Source organism: Pinus tabuliformis, chromosome 3_1 (assembly GCF_031772625.1).
Source record: "Pinus tabuliformis cultivar Carrire ecotype Pingquan chromosome 3_1, CPIR1, whole genome shotgun sequence".
NCBI classification, from domain to species: domain Eukaryota; kingdom Viridiplantae; phylum Streptophyta; class Pinopsida; order Pinales; family Pinaceae; genus Pinus; species Pinus tabuliformis.
Window position 1 is genome coordinate 435,619,914 of NC_142301.1, and position 18,835 is coordinate 435,638,748.

The 18,835-nt window shown below is 38.2% G+C and overlaps 1 protein-coding gene across 1 annotated transcript; it reads right to left on the minus strand.

Annotated features, from left to right (window-relative positions):
- Positions 1-16,001: 16,001 nt before the first annotated feature.
- Positions 16,002-16,588, minus strand: LOC149187629 (uncharacterized). The gene is made up of 2 exons (XM_089409718.1): positions 16,477-16,588; positions 16,002-16,378 (listed from the first exon to the last, which is right to left on the minus strand). The coding sequence occupies exons 1-2, from the start codon at positions 16,586-16,588 to the stop codon at positions 16,002-16,004; spliced, it is 489 nt and encodes a 162-aa protein (XP_089265844.1).
- Positions 16,589-18,835: the final 2,247 nt, after the last annotated feature.

Here is an 18,835-nt window from a genome sequence, read left to right on the forward strand (position 1 = left end):
CTCAGTGAGTGGAAGTTTTTGGGTCTACATTTGCAAGGTGCTTTGAGGGGAAATATCATGGGTTGGTAGGATGATCTAACTTTATTAAACTCTTTTGCAGTAACATTTGGATTAATGGTGGAATTTTTCATTAGGAATATGGAGAAGGTCTTCAAACTTCTAAACATTTATGGTCCATATGAAGGTAAATAAATTTTCTTGGAGAAAAGTTTTAAATTGAAGATTATGATGGACAAAAATCTTATACTTAGTGCTGATCTAAATTTTACTATAAAATGAGGGGAAATCTAGGGGGTTTCAACTCTGCCTGAACCCTGGGTAGATTTATTTTTATTTTTTATTTCTTAAATTTATTTAATTTATTTTTTCAGTCTTTGTAATGAGAAAGGTTGGTTGTATTGCTCCCTATAGACGTAAAACCAACCTTGGTTAACAACAAACCAAAGAATGCAGATGTTTCTAAGAGGTTTGATAGGTTTCTTATTCCCAACCATATTTTGAACGAGGTAAGGATATGTAGGACTTGGATGGACAAAACTCAATGTCTGGATCATTTCCTAATATTTATAGATTTTGAAGAATCAATTGATAAACCTAGTCATCCATTTAAGTTCAATCCAACTTGGATATTGGAGGAAGAGTTTCAATCATTAGATTGAATGAACTAGAAATTGTTTGATCCTGATTTGTGGGTCTTGGAAGGTAGATAGGTCATGACTTCTTTAATAATTATTAAGAAAAAGGTGATAGATTAGACTAGAATTAGGCATAATATGCATAGTCATAAATTGGAAGAGGTCGAGGATAAGCTAACATAATTGGTAAATAGAGAGGAAGGATTCTTACTAAATGATGAAGTGATCAAAGCTATTAAGAATATTGAATTTACAAAAATTGAATTACCATTGGAGGAAGATATGGATTGACACATGAAGAGTAAAGATGTCTAGATAACAAAGGGAAACCAAAATACCAAATATTTTCGTAATTTTGTTACACACAAGAAATGAAAAAAAACATGAATTGGGAATTGTGGGATGAAGAGGGAAGACAAATTAAAAACTTTGATGAGTTAGAAGATCTAGGGGTTAGCCATATTGGTAAAATTTCTACCAACTTGAAAGATGTAACTTGGCTCAAATACTCTTGGATATTAGAAAATTCCCAATATTCATTGAAGATTTGGAGGATAAGGAGTTATTTTAGGAGATATCATTGGAAGATTTATTGCCAACCATGAAATCCTTCTAAAAATGAAGAATTCTAGGGCCTAATGGATGGTCAATAGAGTTTTTTTGACATGTTGTGGGAGGACCTATTTTGACTATTTGAGGATATTATATTGGAAGGGAAGGTGTCTGGAACTATATAATCAATTTCTATTCCACTCATTATAAACATATGTCCCTGATTCATTTGATTAATTTTGTTTGATCTCTCTATCAAATATGATTTACAAAATTGTTTCAAAGGTCATTGTTCTAAGACTCAAAACAATTCTCTCCAAGGTAATCTTTGATGAGCAATTGCACATGGTGGGTATAACACAAGAATCATTGCACAACATAAATCCAAGAATGGGTCGACCATATTATTTAAAGTTGATCTATCAAAATCCTATGGTAGGGTCTCATTAGTATTTTTATAGCTTATGATCTTGCATATAGGTTTCTCTTACACGCTGGTAAAATGGATCATGGGGTGCATTACTAGTGCATAAGTTACTATGATAATAAATGGTTCAACATCAAACATTTTTAGTTCTATAAGAGGCCTTACTTAGGGATGCCCCTTGTATCCATATCAATGAAGGAAGTGTTGTAAGTGGTCAATTGAGAGGTACTTGTAGGGAGATCCATGGTCAACTCTCATCGATTATTTGTTGATGATGTATTGAATTTTCATCTTGGCAAGGAAGAAGATTTAAGAGGAACCTTGGATTCCCTTGATCTACTTTCTTTGGGAATGGATATGGAACTAAATTACCATAAGTTAATTGCCTTCTTGAATATAAAGGGAGAAATTTTCCATAGTTGGCAACATTTTTTCCATTTAGTTTGAGTAATTTCAACATTAGTTTAAATTATCTAGGGTTTACATTGTGTAATGTCCCTTAATAATAAATAATATAATATAATATTAAATAAAAAATAAACAATAAATAAAAAATAGTAATAGTAAATAAATAATAATAAATTAATAAATTAATTACATGCTCTAAATAAACACAAATAAGAATAAACAAAAAAATAATAAAAATTAATAAAGCTAAAACAAAAGAAATAAAACAAGAAAGCAGTAAAAATCAGTGAAGCTATCAAAAAATAAAAACAAAAGAATAAAACAAGAAAGCAGTAAAGTTGCATGTTGACACATGGAGTGTGTGGATGTGGTTCGCCTTCCAATGTTTGCTCTATGTGGATGTGGTTCGCCTTCCAATGTTTGCTCTATTTAATAGATGGGGAGGAAGATGAGAGGCATTTCATCATTCCATGATTCCACCATCCATTGTCTTGGGAGAATAGTGTTGTGAGACAAAGGATTCCCTGACAGTAGTACGTTGATTGAGGGCTCGAGGGTGGCCAGTTGTAGTAAGATTTTGTGCAACTGAGCCTACGGTTGGGTGGAGAGTTGTCCCCAAGACTTTGTTGCAGGTAGCAAAATTCAACTAGCGTTCCACAGGTAAGTTGTCTCTCATCACATTTCTTTTAAAATTTAATGTTAACTAATTGATAAATTGCTTGTTGATCACTTGATTAATCTAATTAATTATGTGTTTTTATTTCGGGATTGTTACATATGGTATCAGAGTAGGTAGGTCACAACCCTCGAGGCCTATGAGCCCTATCATACATGTCTAATTTTGATAAAATCTATTATATAATTTAGATTGTTAAAATTTATTCTTAATTCATTTAAATTTTAAATTTTTTAATAGATTTGTGTATATTAATTTATGGAGAAACAAATATTTTTTTTTTAATTAAAAAAATTTGGAGATAATTAAAAAAATAAAAAATAAAAAATTATAGAATCAATTAGATGAAATCGAATTGTATTTGAATTTTGAGCTGCGGTCAATGGCCTGGCCATTTGGGTCACCGAGCGGCTGTCAGTAACTTGTGGGGCATCCCAGGATTGAAGCTTCCATGTTTTATAATCCGTGTGCACCGAAACACACGGACCAACCGACTTAATCTGATAGGCTGCCACATGCGTTGATTACATAAATAAAAATCACCTTGTCCAGGTTCATGCCTGCGCGTTGCATTTGATAATACAACCAACCCATTTTTTAACATAATCTCTGATAGTGTCCTTTGATACGAAAACACTACCTTACTTGTGTTGGGTATATGCGAGGAAACACGCTTTTGCATGATTTCTTTTATACCGCATAGTAAACTTTTTTTTATCAAAACAATAACTTGCCACGTAATATACATTAATTCAAATTCAGCACATGTAATTTACTTAAAATAAAAGTGCAGTAATTCGAATTGAGTAGCAGTAAGGGATAAACGGCATTTTGTGATAGTGCAGTGGCTTTTTAAGAAGTAAAATAAACCTATTGTATTTAGTAGAAAATTATATAATAAATTGAATGAGTTGGAAGTAAGTGGTAATAATAATTAATAATTATGTAAAATAATGAGAATTTTAATTGAATGTTATTTTTTTTATAATTAAAATATATATATAATAAATAAATAAATTATATATTACATAATATAAAATTGCATGTAGGTAGATATTATTAATTGTTATTTTAAATAAATAAGGAAATACAAAATGTTTTGATATATCTAATATGGGTTTAAAATATGATATATATAATATGTGTTTAAAATATAGGTGAGTTAATTTATATGTGTTTAAAATATAGGTGTAGTTGACAAATTATATTAAAATTGTGAACTTATGAATTTTATAAATTTCATAGTTGATAATAATTTGAGTGACATTTTAATAACAATATTTTGAATATTGATAGAATTTAATTTTGATTGTATAAGAGAAGAGTATTTTATTTGTTGTGTGGAAAAGCAAAATTAGGTAATTATAAAAACAAAGTGAAGTGTATCACAAAGCATTTTTGAAGCATTAACAATGTTTAACTTTCATGATATGATGGTATCAAGGTAATGATGCACATGGAGTTCTTATTCATTTAGTGTTATGATAATAATGTTGTATACTCATGATGGATATGATATGCATGACGTGGCATAGGAATTATGATACTATAATATGAGGTTTATTGACATGTTCATTTATTATGTAAAATCTTGATATGTCTTTGATGCTAATATTTTAATGTTATAACTTATGATGGTATTTCATGAGGTGAAGCATGTGATAGTTGCATACAAATTTATGACATGCATGAGCATGCAATTCGTTATTATTCATAATGTTGCGATTAACAATGATGAATGTTTTCATGATGACATGCAAGACTTGGCATGTGAACTATTTTCTATGATACTATGATGGTGTAACTAATGCACTGGTTGCATGTTGAGTTGTGATGATTGACAGGACTCCACAAATTGGCTGAGAGGGCCAGTTTATTTGATGATCTCGTGTGAGCCCATACGCACGAGGGAGAATAAGTAACACCATATAGGCTGGGGACAAACTCAATCAACAATACATATGCCAGTGGTTCCTTTGTCTTGTGTAGCTCTTGATGGATAGCTCTTAAAGGGCTATGGGACCATCTTGAGGAGGCCAAGTGCCTGATGTTCTAGGCTAGGTGTCTAGTATTGTATTAGGATGTCGAAGTCTGGTAGGGGTATAAGGACTTCAATGTCTGGGGTTGTGTGCCTTAGTGAGTTGTGGAGGGAGTGGGCCAACCTTGCAAGATGCCCAGATTCATTGAGTACTGTACCGGATGTCTGCCTTGGGGCATATGAGGTCTGAGTCAAGCGCGAGCCTTGGGGCCAGCCTTGGACTAGGATACAGACTGAGAAGGCTTATGCCTGATTTTGAAAGTGGGAAAAAGGACAGAGATTCCTTGGGATTTCCCGGGTGTTGTGAAACTTTCGATGCCTGCTGGTTATACTAGTTCAACAGAGGGTGTCGGGACTGTTACATGAAGCAATAAATAACAAAATAAATGTTTTTTTTTTTTTCTGAGTAAAGACTATTCTATTATGTATAAAAAAGATGAAAAAATATTTACATAGAGGTTTGAACCTCTGAGGGGGCTGTAGCCTGCCCTCTGTCAAAAAAGTTGTTGCAGTCAGCTCTTAGCCGTCTGTTTACATAGATGAAAACCAAAAGCCCAAAACTCAATAGAGCTAGAGAGGATCTATACCTTGTTTCCCGCCACCCTGTTACAAAATGCATTTCTATGCAACTATTACAAAAAGCTGGAAAGCCAGACTTATAAGCTGGAAGATGAGAAAGAGCCATACTGAAAATACGAGAAATCATATCCACTGAGAAATACATCCAAAAAATACCGCAGTCCTAAGATGTCTTGCTGAGACAGAGTGAGTTATGCCTGAGGTGGCAAATCTGTATCTTCTTCATTAGCTTTGCAAGGAGAGCTAACCCATTCAACCATCACATTGTCTTCTATTTCCATATTGTTGCAACCTGGAGGAGTCACAAGATGCAGAACACTACCTGAGAATTGCGCTGGTGCACAAGCAATGATATCTTCATGAGAAGAGGCTTGCTGTTGGCACGAATCCTCTTGATGACCTTCAGCCTGCTGCGCCCCTGGATTGTTGAGGACGTCACCCGCCATGCTTCCTTGAGAGTCACTAGAATTATGAGAGAGAGACCTGTCCTTGGAGTGTTCATCAGAGCCTGTGAGCTCATCTTCTTCCTCTGAGAAGATGACTGTAATGATAGCAGAGATAATAGGCCTGTTTAGCTTACTTTTGAATTTGAAACGAGAAGAGTGGAAAGAACTGTTAAGGGACGGACCGGAGTGGTCTGATGACGGTGAGGCTGGCGAGACAGAAGCAAGCGGGGAAATGCGACGAGGACCAGGTCCACCCCTACCCCTAACACCTCCACGAGCTCCTGAACTACTACCCCTCCGGGAAATTCCACGACGCCGTGCCATTGCAGAGAGGATTAATAAACTGAAAGGGCGAAAGGATTGAGGGAGGAAGAAAGATGACCCACCCCAATCTAAAAGAAACAGCAAAGAGCAGAACCCTGAGTAGAAGGCCCCCAGGGTAAACTCCGCACAGAGATTAAACAGAACCACGAATAAAATCCCAGAACTGACAGACTGAACCCCACACCCTGCCCAGACGACTTCAACGAAGACTGAAGCGAGACTTATTGCAGAGATGGGCCAAAGGAAAAAAGACTGACCATACCAGATGCGAACCAGAAGAATCAAGACAAAATACCTGACGCTGGCTAGATTCGAACGCCTATGGAGCCATGGTGGCTTCCAGGTGCTCTGCTCTGCGCCTAAATTCTGAGAACAATTCCTTCCGAGAATATCTCTGCCTAAATAAACCAGAGAGAATGTCGAGGTCCGAACAATTGTATCGCTGCTTGTACCCACCATCTTGAAAACCTTACCCCGCATGCCGTGAACCCAATGTCTCATTAATGCGATTAACTGAGCTGCCATAAATCGCCTCCTTGATCTGCCGTGATGCCAGATGCCGGCGTCGCTTGCATGAGCATTAACAGCTCATTAAGGCACCCGCATCCGGGTAATAACAAAATAAATGTAATGTCCCTTAATAATAAATAATAAATAATATAATATAATATTAAATAAATAATAAACAATAAATAAAAAAATAGTAATAGTAAATAAATAATAAATAATAATAAATTAATTACATGCTCTAAATAAATATAAATAAGAATAAACAGAAAAATAGTAAAAATCAGTAAAGCTATCAAAAAGTAAAAACAAAAGAATAAAACAAGAAAGTAGTAAAGTTACATGTTGACACATGGAGTGTGTGCATGTGGTTCCCCTTCCAATGTTTGCTCTATTTAATATATGGGGAGGAAGATGAGAGGCATTCCATCATTCCTTGATTCCACCATCCATTCTCTTGGGAGAATAGTGTTGTGAGACAAAGGATTCCCTGGCAGTAGTATGTTGATTGAGGGATCGGGGGTGGCCAGTTGTAGCAAGATTTTGTACAACTGAGCCTATGGTTGGGTGGAGAGTCGTCCCCAATACTTTGTTGCAGGTAGCAAAATTCAACTAGCGTTCCACAGGTAAGTTGTCTCTCCTCAAATTTCTTTTGAAATTTAATGTTAACTAGTTGATAAATTGCTTGTTGATCACTTAATTAATCTAATTAATTATGTGTTGTTATTTCGGGGTTGTTACACATTGAATCCAAACTACCACATGAAATAGGATTAGGAACGGTAATTGGGGAAGGTTGAATAAAAAATTAATTTTTGGTGCAAAAGTTGGTTATCCCATGGAGGTTGTTTGGTTCTAATTAATATTGTTATATAAGAACTTCTAGTATTTTGGCACTTTCTTGCATTCCTAAGGGAATCATGGTTGAGCTAGAATGCTCTATTTTAATTACCCATGGAGGGGAAGTGCTTAGTATAAAGGTATATATCTATTTAATTGGGAAAAAATCACTTGGTCAAAAGAAGTGAGTGGTTTGGGTCTTAAGAATGATATCCTATTTGGAAAAGCATTAGTTGCTAAGTCTTTGTGGCACTATTTCAATTCAAGTGTTTGGAGTAGGCTGATAGAGAATAAATATATAGTTAATGATTTGATCTTGGATTGGTTTTGAACATGAAACAAAAACATCTATAATGTTTCTAATGATTAGAACTCTCTTGCACCTTCCTTCCCAATTCTAGAGAAGTATTTGGCTTGGAGAGTTGGGTCCAGGGTGGAAGTGAGGATTAGGGTTGATGGGATTATGAGAAGCAATAATTTCTTCCAGAATGCTTAGTTCACAATTTACAGTAGAATGTTAAGACTAACGTTGGACATGATTGGCGACCTAGCATCAACCTCTTTATTGAAACAAGGATGAATTATAGTTCATTAGTGGGAATTCCAAGGTAATAGTCAAATCATTGGGAAAAAAAATCTTAGATGGACTTAATCATGGTCATATTATACTAATGGACAAATAGGTTGAAATTATATGAACATTTAATGATTTGAGGGGATCCTACTCTACAAAACTTAGATACAATTAGATACAATTGGACACTTTTGTCATGATTCACAAAGAAGTTGATTTATAAAAATATAATAAGTGGGAAATTAAGTGACTTGTAACTTCAAATTTTTGATATCATGAGTGGATAAAGTTAACGAATCATAAGATCTGATACTTATTTTGTTTTACATTGATAAAGAAGTATTCCCACATAAACAATAGTTTGAGTATTGTCACACAAGTCATAAATGGATAGATTGAGAAGTCTATTTTGGTGCCTATAACAAAGGTTATGAACAATTTTTAGTTAGTGTTAGTAGAGGAGGTTGATCTCTCTCTCTCTCTCTCTCTCTCTCTCTCTCTCTCTCTCTCTCTATATATATATATATATATAGATATGTATGTATGTATATATATGGAATGTACACAATTTCTTCTTGAAATAAAGATATTATTTTTTTTTCTTGGGGAAACAATAGTTTTATATTTGAAAAAATTAGAAAAAAACTTTTCTAAATTTTGATAGTTTTGTTGAGCTAATAGGTTAAGAAATTTAGTAATTTTAAAAATATTGTGAAATTGAGACTTAATGTGAGCACATGTAGGACATTTTAAGAGAAAGTGTTTTTCAACCCTCATCTTTTTAGTATCATAAAGATGAAAAATTCTTTCATCACATGACGTTGTAGGAAATATCCAATGTTGTGTATCACTAAAAAGTTTATGTTCTTATTTTAATAATGTTGATTTTTTTCTTTAAGTTAGATATAACATAGAACTAGTTTTGATCTTCTAGATTAGAGTTAATGACCACTCTCTCGTACCTTAATCTTCTTTTATTCTCTACTTTTTTATCACACAAAAATTTCTCCTTGAATTTAGATGTGACATTATTTTCAATGTTATCAATATTCTACAAAAGATTCTCCTACTCCATTATCCAATTGTTTAGCCAACACTGGCATTCTTTTACCAACCTATATTAAATTGCAGGTGGTTTTGACTAAAATATGAAGAAATCCTAAGCCTATTATCTTTCATATTTTTTTTTGTAAGCTGCGGTAGTACCTTTCTTTATCTATTTATAAAAGCAAGTTGTTCCATATACATCAATTTGGTGGCCTCAACTTGCCCATATGGGAAACCAAGTCTGTTGGCCACCTGAGTCTATTGTAGGCCATCCAGTAACAAAATTTCATAAGTCTTTCAATCCAAGCTAGGTAAACTTCACAACTAAAAACACTAATCTTGTTCCAGACTAACATAAAGCAACTGAAAAGTAAATGCTATCCGCAAAATGCGTCAAAATAAAGACTGCAAGAGACTAATCCCTTCGATCTTCTTTGTCAGATTCCACATTTTCCGGTGCTACCGCCGAGTCACTCGGTGCTAGAGATATCTTCTTCAATTGTTGTTGGATTTCATCCAGCTTGCTGTCTTGCATAATCATGATGATTTGCAGGTTTTTCATATCTTTCTTGATGTTTGGCATACCTTGAGCTATTTCTGCCATTTCACCCACTACCTGCTCCAGAGCCCTCGCAAGTAATCGTTTCAACACCCAGTACATGTGCAGGGCTTGCCGGTAGAGCGTCATCCTTCCTATGGTGTGTCCTAGGTTGGGGATAATATCCCCCCATTCCTCCATCTCGGGCTTGGAGTCTTCTTCCATGACATTGTCTTCCATTTCTTGTATCAACTGACGAATGTTAGCGTCGGTGCCTTCTTTGTATGCTCGCACAGCTTCTTGCATAGTTGTCCTCATGTATTTCCTGCAACGTCTCTGATTTGCTGGTGTCGAGGTCGTCGGGTCGTTTCTACCCGGCTGGCTCTGCCGCCCTCGGCCTCCCCTACCCCTGCCTCTACCCAAGTGAGACATCTTTCCTTTTACTGCCCCCTGTTTACCATTATCAACATCAGAAGTTAGTTTTCCAGGAATTACACTCGTCCCATACACCTGCTTGTCTCTGTCGCTGGGCCTGCCTTCCCCTCTTCTGTCTCTCCCGTTAGTTTGGATATTCCCTAGTCTCTCTTCCCCTAGGGTAATAATTATCGGGTCCTCATTTACCCTATCCCCCACCCAAATGGCATACTCAATTTTCTCAGGCTGCCCCTTTGCCCTGCTCCCACAGTCCCCCAGCATACCAATGTTTTGATCTTCACGCTTCCTCACCATGCAGACTTCTTGCCCGTTCAGATCCCGCCCTTCCTCTGCATTTCCCCGCTTTCCCCCTCCTCCTCCAGCTTACTAAGCATACCAAGGTGATTTGCAGACCCGCTCAGACATGGCCCTCCCCCAACAATTCCCAACTCACCGTCCTCTTCCAACATACCATGTATGGCAGAATGAAATGCAGAAGTTGAGGTTAAGGAAACATACCCAGCCTTGCGCTCAACTGCAGAAGAATTCAACGCTCGCTCAACTCCATTTTCCTCCTCCCTTCGCTGCACACTGACCCCGCTTCCTCCCCTATCCACCCTCATGAACCCTTTCCCATCTGTCGTGCGTCCCATCCCAATACTGTCGCCATTTCTTCCTTCCTCTCTCCCCACTCTCCTGTCACCTCGTTGCCTCGTAACTCCCTCAGGCATGTAGGATGACACAGCGTCCATATGAATTATGATGGGGGCAGTTGGTGGTCGACCTAGCCGACCTCTCCCCTGTGCTGTCCTTCTGATCATACTCTTCATTTCCACCACCCCGATCGAGGGCCCCCTGTGTCTGCTAGCATGAGGTCGTTTCCTCATGATAATCTTGTGTAATGATTATTTTGAGGGGCTCCAATCTGGGCTCCTCAAGATGTGGCGGCCATATACTGTCCATCTTGCCACCTTGTTCATTACATCCCCAGTTGGCTAGGAAATTCGCTGCTCTATTACCTTCCCTCCTTACATGTTTTATGATCTTATATTCAATTCTCTTTATAAAGATCTCCAGATCCTGGACCAGGCTAGTCATCCTCCAGCTTTTTGCTACTTTGTCCCAAGTCTTGCCATTATTAAGTTTCCTAATCATGTCTATAACCAATTGGGAGTCACCCTCCACTTCCAGGTTGTTATATCCATTTATTATTGCTATTCTTAATACTTGATAAACTACCATTAGCTCGGCTTCGTTATTGCTTATGATACCACCATGGTCTGCGTACACCCATTTGGTCCTGCCTTCGTCATCCCGGAAGATGCCTCTGGGCCCTGCTGGCCTCAGGTTTCCTTTGGAGGCTCCATCGAAATTTAGTTTGATGAAACCTTCAGAGGGGCGAGAGAAATGGGTAAGGCTAGTGCTGATTGTTTCAGGCGTTTTCCGCATCTGAGGAACCACCATTCCCTGATCTAGATTTAGCTTTGACAGGATCTGTTCTTCCTCAGGTATTGTTTTCCAATCCTCTTGACTCCAGGTTTCTGCTAGAATAGTTTCTCTTATATGATTCAAGGTTCTTTTCCAGACCTGCTCTATAGGCATCTCTTTATTTTGAAAGATTCTCTGGTTTCTTTCTTTCCATATCATCCACATATTCATGTCTACCGCTAGACTCCAGGCTCTCCTGACCACAGGGATCGTGAATTGACTGCGCCCCACTGTTTAACTGTTTCTTTGATGTTATAAGGGTCTCTGTTAATCTTCCAAAAAGTCTCCTGATTTCTTCCCATTGCTGCTTGGCAAAAAGACAAGAATTCAAAAGGTGTTCTTGCATTTCCTGGTCCTGCTTGCATAGACAGCATCTGGGAGGGCCTTGAAATCCATGCTTTTGAAGCTGGTACCATGTCAAAATGCGCCCTTTGCATACAAGCCATAGGAAGTGAGTCACTTTTGGCCACCAATTCCTCTACCATATTTGTTTCCATAGGGGTGTCAATTTGTCTTGTTCCTGTGGCGTGATGAGTTTGTAGGCTTCTTTGATCGTGAAGGTTCCCTTCATTGAATGACCCCATCTCAGTATGTCTGGACCTGTTTTGATAGCTATTTTCCTTGTCTTCATTTCTCTTATATATAGCTCTCTTTGTTCTATATCAATATGCCTATCCCATGCTTCCAGATTTTTCCAAGTTCGGCACGACTCCTCTTGGTGTTCTTCATTCGAGAACTTGCTAACATATTTCAAACCTTCCTCTTTTGCCCTCTAATATGTGTTTCTTAGTCCCTGAACATGATTCATTTTCTCCCTTTGTTGCCAAGCTTCTTCCTAGAATTTAGCTGAATTTCCTTTCCGAATTTCCCAGAATGCATGCTTGGATATTATGTCTCTATTTTGACTGGCCAAGTTCCATATTGTAGAGCCTTTTGGTGTTTCCTCAAGTCTTAAGATTTCTTCTGTTGTTTCTAGCATGTTGTATTTTTTCATCCAGATTCTTTTCTATAGGTCTCCTCCTCCCATCATCCATCTCCACCAAAGCTTAGCCCCCATTACTTGGTTCAAGGTGTATGTATCTCTCAATCCCAAGCCCCCTTCCTCTTTACTCTTTATCAGGCCCTTCCATGATATCAAAGCCCATTTCTTTTGTTGCTTCAGTCCTCCTGAGAGGAATTTTTTGAAGATTTCCACCATTTTGGCACATGCACCTTTGGGGGCTGCCGTTGTTGAAAGTTGGTAGATTGGAATTGCTTGTAGGACCGCTTTGATGAGTACTACTCTTCCTGCTATATTCAGGGTTCTGAAGGACCAATTTACCAATTTGTTCATGAGTTTCTCTATGGTTTGATGCCAATTCACCATCTTTAGAGGATTCAGAGCTAGCTGGGTGCCTAGATACTTTGTGGGTAAGTCGCCCGAACAAAAACCCAATAATCTTGTCAAATGAGTTCTGACATTACCGATAGTGTTGAAGAAGAAAGTAAAGGATTTAACCTTGTTGATTTGAGTACCTAATGCTTCCATAAAGAGGTCTAGGATCCCTTTTATTCTTTTTACTTCTCTGAGAGAAACTGCGCAGAACAGCATGATATCATCCACGAATTGTTGGTGTGTAATCGGCAAGTTGTTTCCCCATATCCGTAGCCCTTTGATTTTCCTCTCCCGCAATTCTTTTTTGATATATCTTCCCAGCCCTTCCGCCGCAATGATGAACAAGAAGGGGGATAGAGGGTCCCCCTGCCTCAATCCTCTTGAGGCATTGAAGGTTGAAGTTGGTGTTCCATTCAGAAGAATGGAGAAATTTGGGGTGGAGATCATATCAGAGACCCAATCTATCCATCTATTGCAAAAATCGAAGGCCGCTAGTACCGATTTAAGGTATGCCCAATTCAGACGATCGTAAGCCTTAGAGAGATCCAATTTGATCATCATTCCAGCTTCCTTCTTGGATTTCAAAGAATGCACTACTTCTTGTGATGCTACCAAGCCATCCAGAATTTGTCGACCTTCCACAAACCCAGTTTGTTCCGGAGAGATAATGCTTGAAAGGATTGGCTTTAGTCTTTTGGCCATAAGAGTAGCAATAATTTTATATATTACATTACAAAGAGCAATGGGTCTAAAACCTTGGGGATTTTCAGACTTAGCAGTTTTAGGAATAAGAGACAGGAGAGTTGAGTTTAGGCTTGGACATACCTTCTAATTTCTTCGAGATTCTTCCACCACATCCAGAATGTCTTGCCCTAAGAATTTCCATCCCGCTTGGTAGAACTCCACTGTGAAGCCATCTGGTCTAGGAGCTTTATTCTTCTTCATCCCTTTCACGATCTCTTCCACTTCCTCCAGTGTTGCTACTCTCATAAGAGCTAGGTTTTGGTCTCTGGTGATCATACTTGGTATCTCATTGCAGATTCTCCCAATAGCTTCTCTTCTATCCTCTTGGGGTTCCGTAAGGAGGTCTTTGAAGTGACCTACTAGAGTCTGTTCCATTTCCTCATGCTGGGTTAAGCGAAGTCCTTCTTCGTTTTTTATGGAGAAGATTCTATTTCTTTGTCTCTGCTGAATCATGGCCTGATGGAAGAACTTCGTGTTCCTCTCCCCTTCTCTTAACCAATTCACTCTTGATTTTTGTTTCCAAAGAATCTCCTCCTGTTTCCTTCTTTCTTCAATTTGGCTTATCAAAACCCCTTCCTCTCTAGCAAGTTCCTCGTTTCTGCCTGCTGTTATGATTTCTTGCTGCAATTTCCTCATTTTCTGGTCTAGAAGCTGCTGGTCCTTGAAGATGTTCCCAAATTCCTCCTTGTTCCATTTTTTTATTTTCTCCTTTAGTTCCTTTAATTTTAATTGGAAGGTCTGCATTCTGCTTCTTCCCCTTTGTTGGCTTTGTTTCCACCATTCTTCCACTTTTGTCATGAACTTCTGGTCTCTGAGCCAGAAGGCCTCAAACCTGAAAGGGTGTTTTTTGGGGCTAGCTTTGATGTCAATTTCCAGTTTGATCGGCCAGTGGTCGGAACCCATTCCCAGGAGGATCATTGCTTCAATGAAGATATCCCGGTTTCTGATTCGTTTTGAGATTAAGAATCTGTCTAGCCTTGAGGCAATTTGGTGAATGCCTCCTCTTCTATTGTTCCATGTGTGAATCCCATTTATTGTAGGTATATCAACCAGTCTTTGTTCCACTATCATATCGCCGAAGGCTTCCATATCTGAGTCTGGTCTTCTAAGGCCTCCTTGTTTTTACTTTAGGGATGTGATCATGTTGAAGTCACCACCCACAATCCATGGAATTTCTGGGAAGAGGCTTCAGATTTTTCCCAAGTTCTAAAGGAAGATCCTGCGTTCTCCTGGTATATGTGGACCATATACTCCGGTGAGAAGGACCCATTCCTGTGATCCAATATTCCTGAATTTGCCCGAAAGAATTCGAGGCACACTTACCCAATTTTCAAATTGAATCTCCTCTGGGTTCCAAAGAATTGCTAGGCCCCCTGCACTGCCTATGGCATCCTGACCTATTATCTCATATTGCGGCTTAAATTTTCTCATCATCTCTTTCAGTTTCTGTTCACTAATCTTAGTTTCTTGGACTATCATTATGCTAGGCTTATCTCTCTTCAGTCTTTCTCTCAGATATCTTTGTTTCCCCTTACTGTTTAGCCCTCTAATATTTCCATGTTGTAATTATCATTTTAACACTTTGAGGGGTTGTTGGAAGACCTCTGACAGATGTATAACTCTTCCTGAGTTCACTAGCATTTCTCCAACCATTTGGATAGTCTCACTCATAGGTCTTCTTCCTCATTTTCTTCCGCCCTTCCCTGCATTACCCGTATCTGTGCTTTGTCCTCCTTGCATTCCTAACTGTTCTGGTTCGTTTATTATAACAGCCCCTCTTTTTCCTTATATTTTTGGAACATATCTTTGTATAATTGCTTTTGGTCTTTTGGGATGAATCTCTCATCCAGATGCTTCCACTCATGTAGATGTCTTTTCATGACTTGTTCCTCTTCACTTCCTTTTTCCTTCTGGGGGTCTATCTCCATTTGAGTCTGGTCTTGAGAATTTTCTGTGTTTTCTCCTTCCTTCTCGAGTTCCAGATTTGTCTGTGTTTTGTTTTTTCCTTTGTCTACCTTGATAGGTTCTGCTGGTTCTTCGTCACTGTCTTCCCCTTCCGCTTCCATTTCCTCTTCTTGTAATACCCTGAACTTGTTCTGATTTTCCTGGGTTAATACTTTAGCAGGTGGTTTCAGATTAATTGGTCCTTTTTGAGGTTTCCTTCGGTGGAGAACTTCTATGAAACCATCATCGTTTCCCCGCTTGTCGGTTCTTCTTTCCTTGCTTCCTCCCCCTTCCCTGCTGATGCTCCATTTGCATTCAGAGGGCATGATTTGAAGAGATGACCATATTCATGGCATCTTCTGTAGTGGAATGGAATATGCTCATAGTCCACTGGTTGTTGCCAGACCTCATCGTGGTACTCCACTTCAATATAGTCCGGAAGCGGTTATGTGATATTCATGTATACGCAGATCCTGGCGTAGGATGTATATCTTCCTCTTCTGGTGGTCTCGGCTACTTTGACAAATGTCCCGATTGAGTTCCCGATACCCTCCAGAATCTCTGGATCCCAGAACTCAATTGGGAGTCCAAACAACCTGACCCATATTGGTGCCGCTAGCATTTTTTCCTTGTCTGGGTTGTAGCATTCTTCCCAGTGCCTCATAAATAGACCGGTGTTGTTCAAGAAGTAGGGTCCTTCCTCAAAAACCCTCTCCTTATCTTCCAGATTGGCAAAAATGACCGTGAAAAAGCCCTTTGCACCTAATTTTAGGTCAATGTGTCCCTTGGGCTTCCATCTCTGTTGTATCCATTTGGCCAGTTCTTTTTCAGACGGCCATGTCCCCACAAACTTACAAATCAAAGCATGATCTTTCATATATCCTCTATACTCTTCAAGTTTGTTGTTTGGGATTACAAACCTGGGTTTTTTTGTCGCTCTGGGTAGGCATCTGCTTCCCAACCCCGCTTGCCATCGAGCCCCCATGACCGGCGTGTCCTTACTTCATTTCCCTGTGCTTCCATTCGCTCCATTCCTGCTTGTCTCGCCCGCTGCTACATTTTTATAGGAGGGGATCTCTCCCACCCCCCCACCCACGACTGCCATTTCTTTGTTAGTCCCGCCTGTGGTCTGTCTACCTTCCTCCAAGCGTCTCCAAACTCTCTCTTTTCCTGATCTGGTGCAGATGGTTGCAGGCTGCCCCTGCACCCTGTCCAGGGCTCAGGTCTGCCTGAGGCAAACCGTGCCAAAACCCTAACCCTAATCGCTTACCTTCATCGCTCTCCCCTGTCCCGTCCACTCCCCCAATAAAAAAGAATTATCTTTCATATTAATTATGTTGTAAAAACCAATATCTTAAAAATAATAATTATAAAATATAAATACAAATACCATATAAATTTTCTTAATTTTCACTTTTTATTCATTAAAATAATTTTATTTACCCAGTTAAGATAATTTTATTTACCAACGAAATGATGTTGTCCAGACTACAGAGTACAAACTTTCTGCAAGTGGTTGTCCACATTCCCCACTTTTATGCATTAAATGTCTTTTCACAACAAAGATAAGATGCTCTGCAATTTAAGAAGAGCCAAGACATTAATTTAATGCTGGACCTCAATTATTATTTCAAAGGACAAGTTTATCGTTGTCTCTTCAACGACTGAAACCCCACAAAGATGGCGAATTGGTAGAGGCATAGATATCCGTCTTTGTTTTTGTTACCATTCTTTCAATAACCTTTTGTTTCATAAAATATATTTGAATCACTCTTCAAAGGTCAGAAAATCACCTATATATTTGAATAATAAAATGTATTTAGTACTTGTGTTTCTATTTTAAAATAGAGTTTTTAGAATTTAAACTTAAATATTAATAATTATTGAGTAGATAACAGGAATTGAATTTTTATGAAATATTCTTATAAGATTATAATAATATATACAAATTGAAAATTCTCTAAAGTAATTATGTCATTATTCTGTCCAAGGGTCTTGTATAGATAGATATCATGTCTTGTTAAGGCATTCTTAGATGTTAAGTCACTAGTTCAATTCTCCACCCTATTTGGATGTTTCCTCACATCCAAAAAAAATTATGGCATTGTTTCTCTTTTAATTAAATTGATTAATGAAAAAAATGTCATATAAATAAGTGTCATATAAAGTGAATTACCTTTTTTTTTGTCTTTTTTCCATGTGGTATTGATAAGCCACCATGGCCCATGGTATTGTAACAAAACCTATTTACATATTAAGGATTTCTATGGTAAAGTAGGGGTAAATCCTTGTGTTTAAGAATCTTGTTCCAAGTTTTTAAATGTATATATGTTTAGTTTATATATTAATTATTTTTAATAATAATAATAATAATAAAGGCATGAGAAAACTCTTATTATTCAAATGTGAAGGATTTCGCAAACCCTAGCACCCTACACACGTTGATGATTTTTCAACATAAGTTACAATGGTTGTAGGGGGTAGGGGCTCATGCCCTCCCGAGGATGAGGAGGTTGCTTTCATGTGTTGATCTCAAACCTTAAGACTAATATGTGTCCAAAGGAATTTGTAGACAAAATTCATTAAAAAAGTGGAGAATATACCTGTCATCATCATTCCTCAAAGTTTCTATAAAACCTCCTTGACCTTCCATTACAAAGCTCTAGTCGAGAAGTTCATGGGCCTTTGACCTTCTCCCACGTCCGTAGAGAAGTGGGAAAAAAATATTTGGAAGCCAATGATGAAGGGGCACCTGAATGTATATGAAATGGGGAATGACTTCTTTGCTCTACTTTTCGAATGCAAGGAGGATTGCAATGTCGTTTTCAAAAACGAACCTTACTTCTTTCACCCCATAGGTATGTATCTTAACACATGGTCTCTTGATTTCAACCTAGACGACGATGTTCTTAAGGTGGTGCGAGTGTGGGTCAATCTCCCTCGATTTCCATTATCTTACTGGAGCAACGACTGCTTGAAAACAATATCAAATGGTGTCAGTCGCTACCTTGACCGGGATGAGCCTAAAGGGCAACAATTTTCCTATGCAAAAAATATGTGGAGAAGTGGATTTAGAGAAGGGTCTACCCCATAAGATGGTCAATGAGAATCCCAAAAGCGTCTCTCCACCAAAGGGAAAGGTGGCGCCATGACTAACAAACCTTCTGGACGAAATATGGCCTCCACTTATGCTAACCCTTTTGACATCCTATTGCAGGAAGGGGTTGAGAAGGAGGCTCTGGCCCCAGGCAATCTTGAGATTGTGCTCATGGAAGAAGT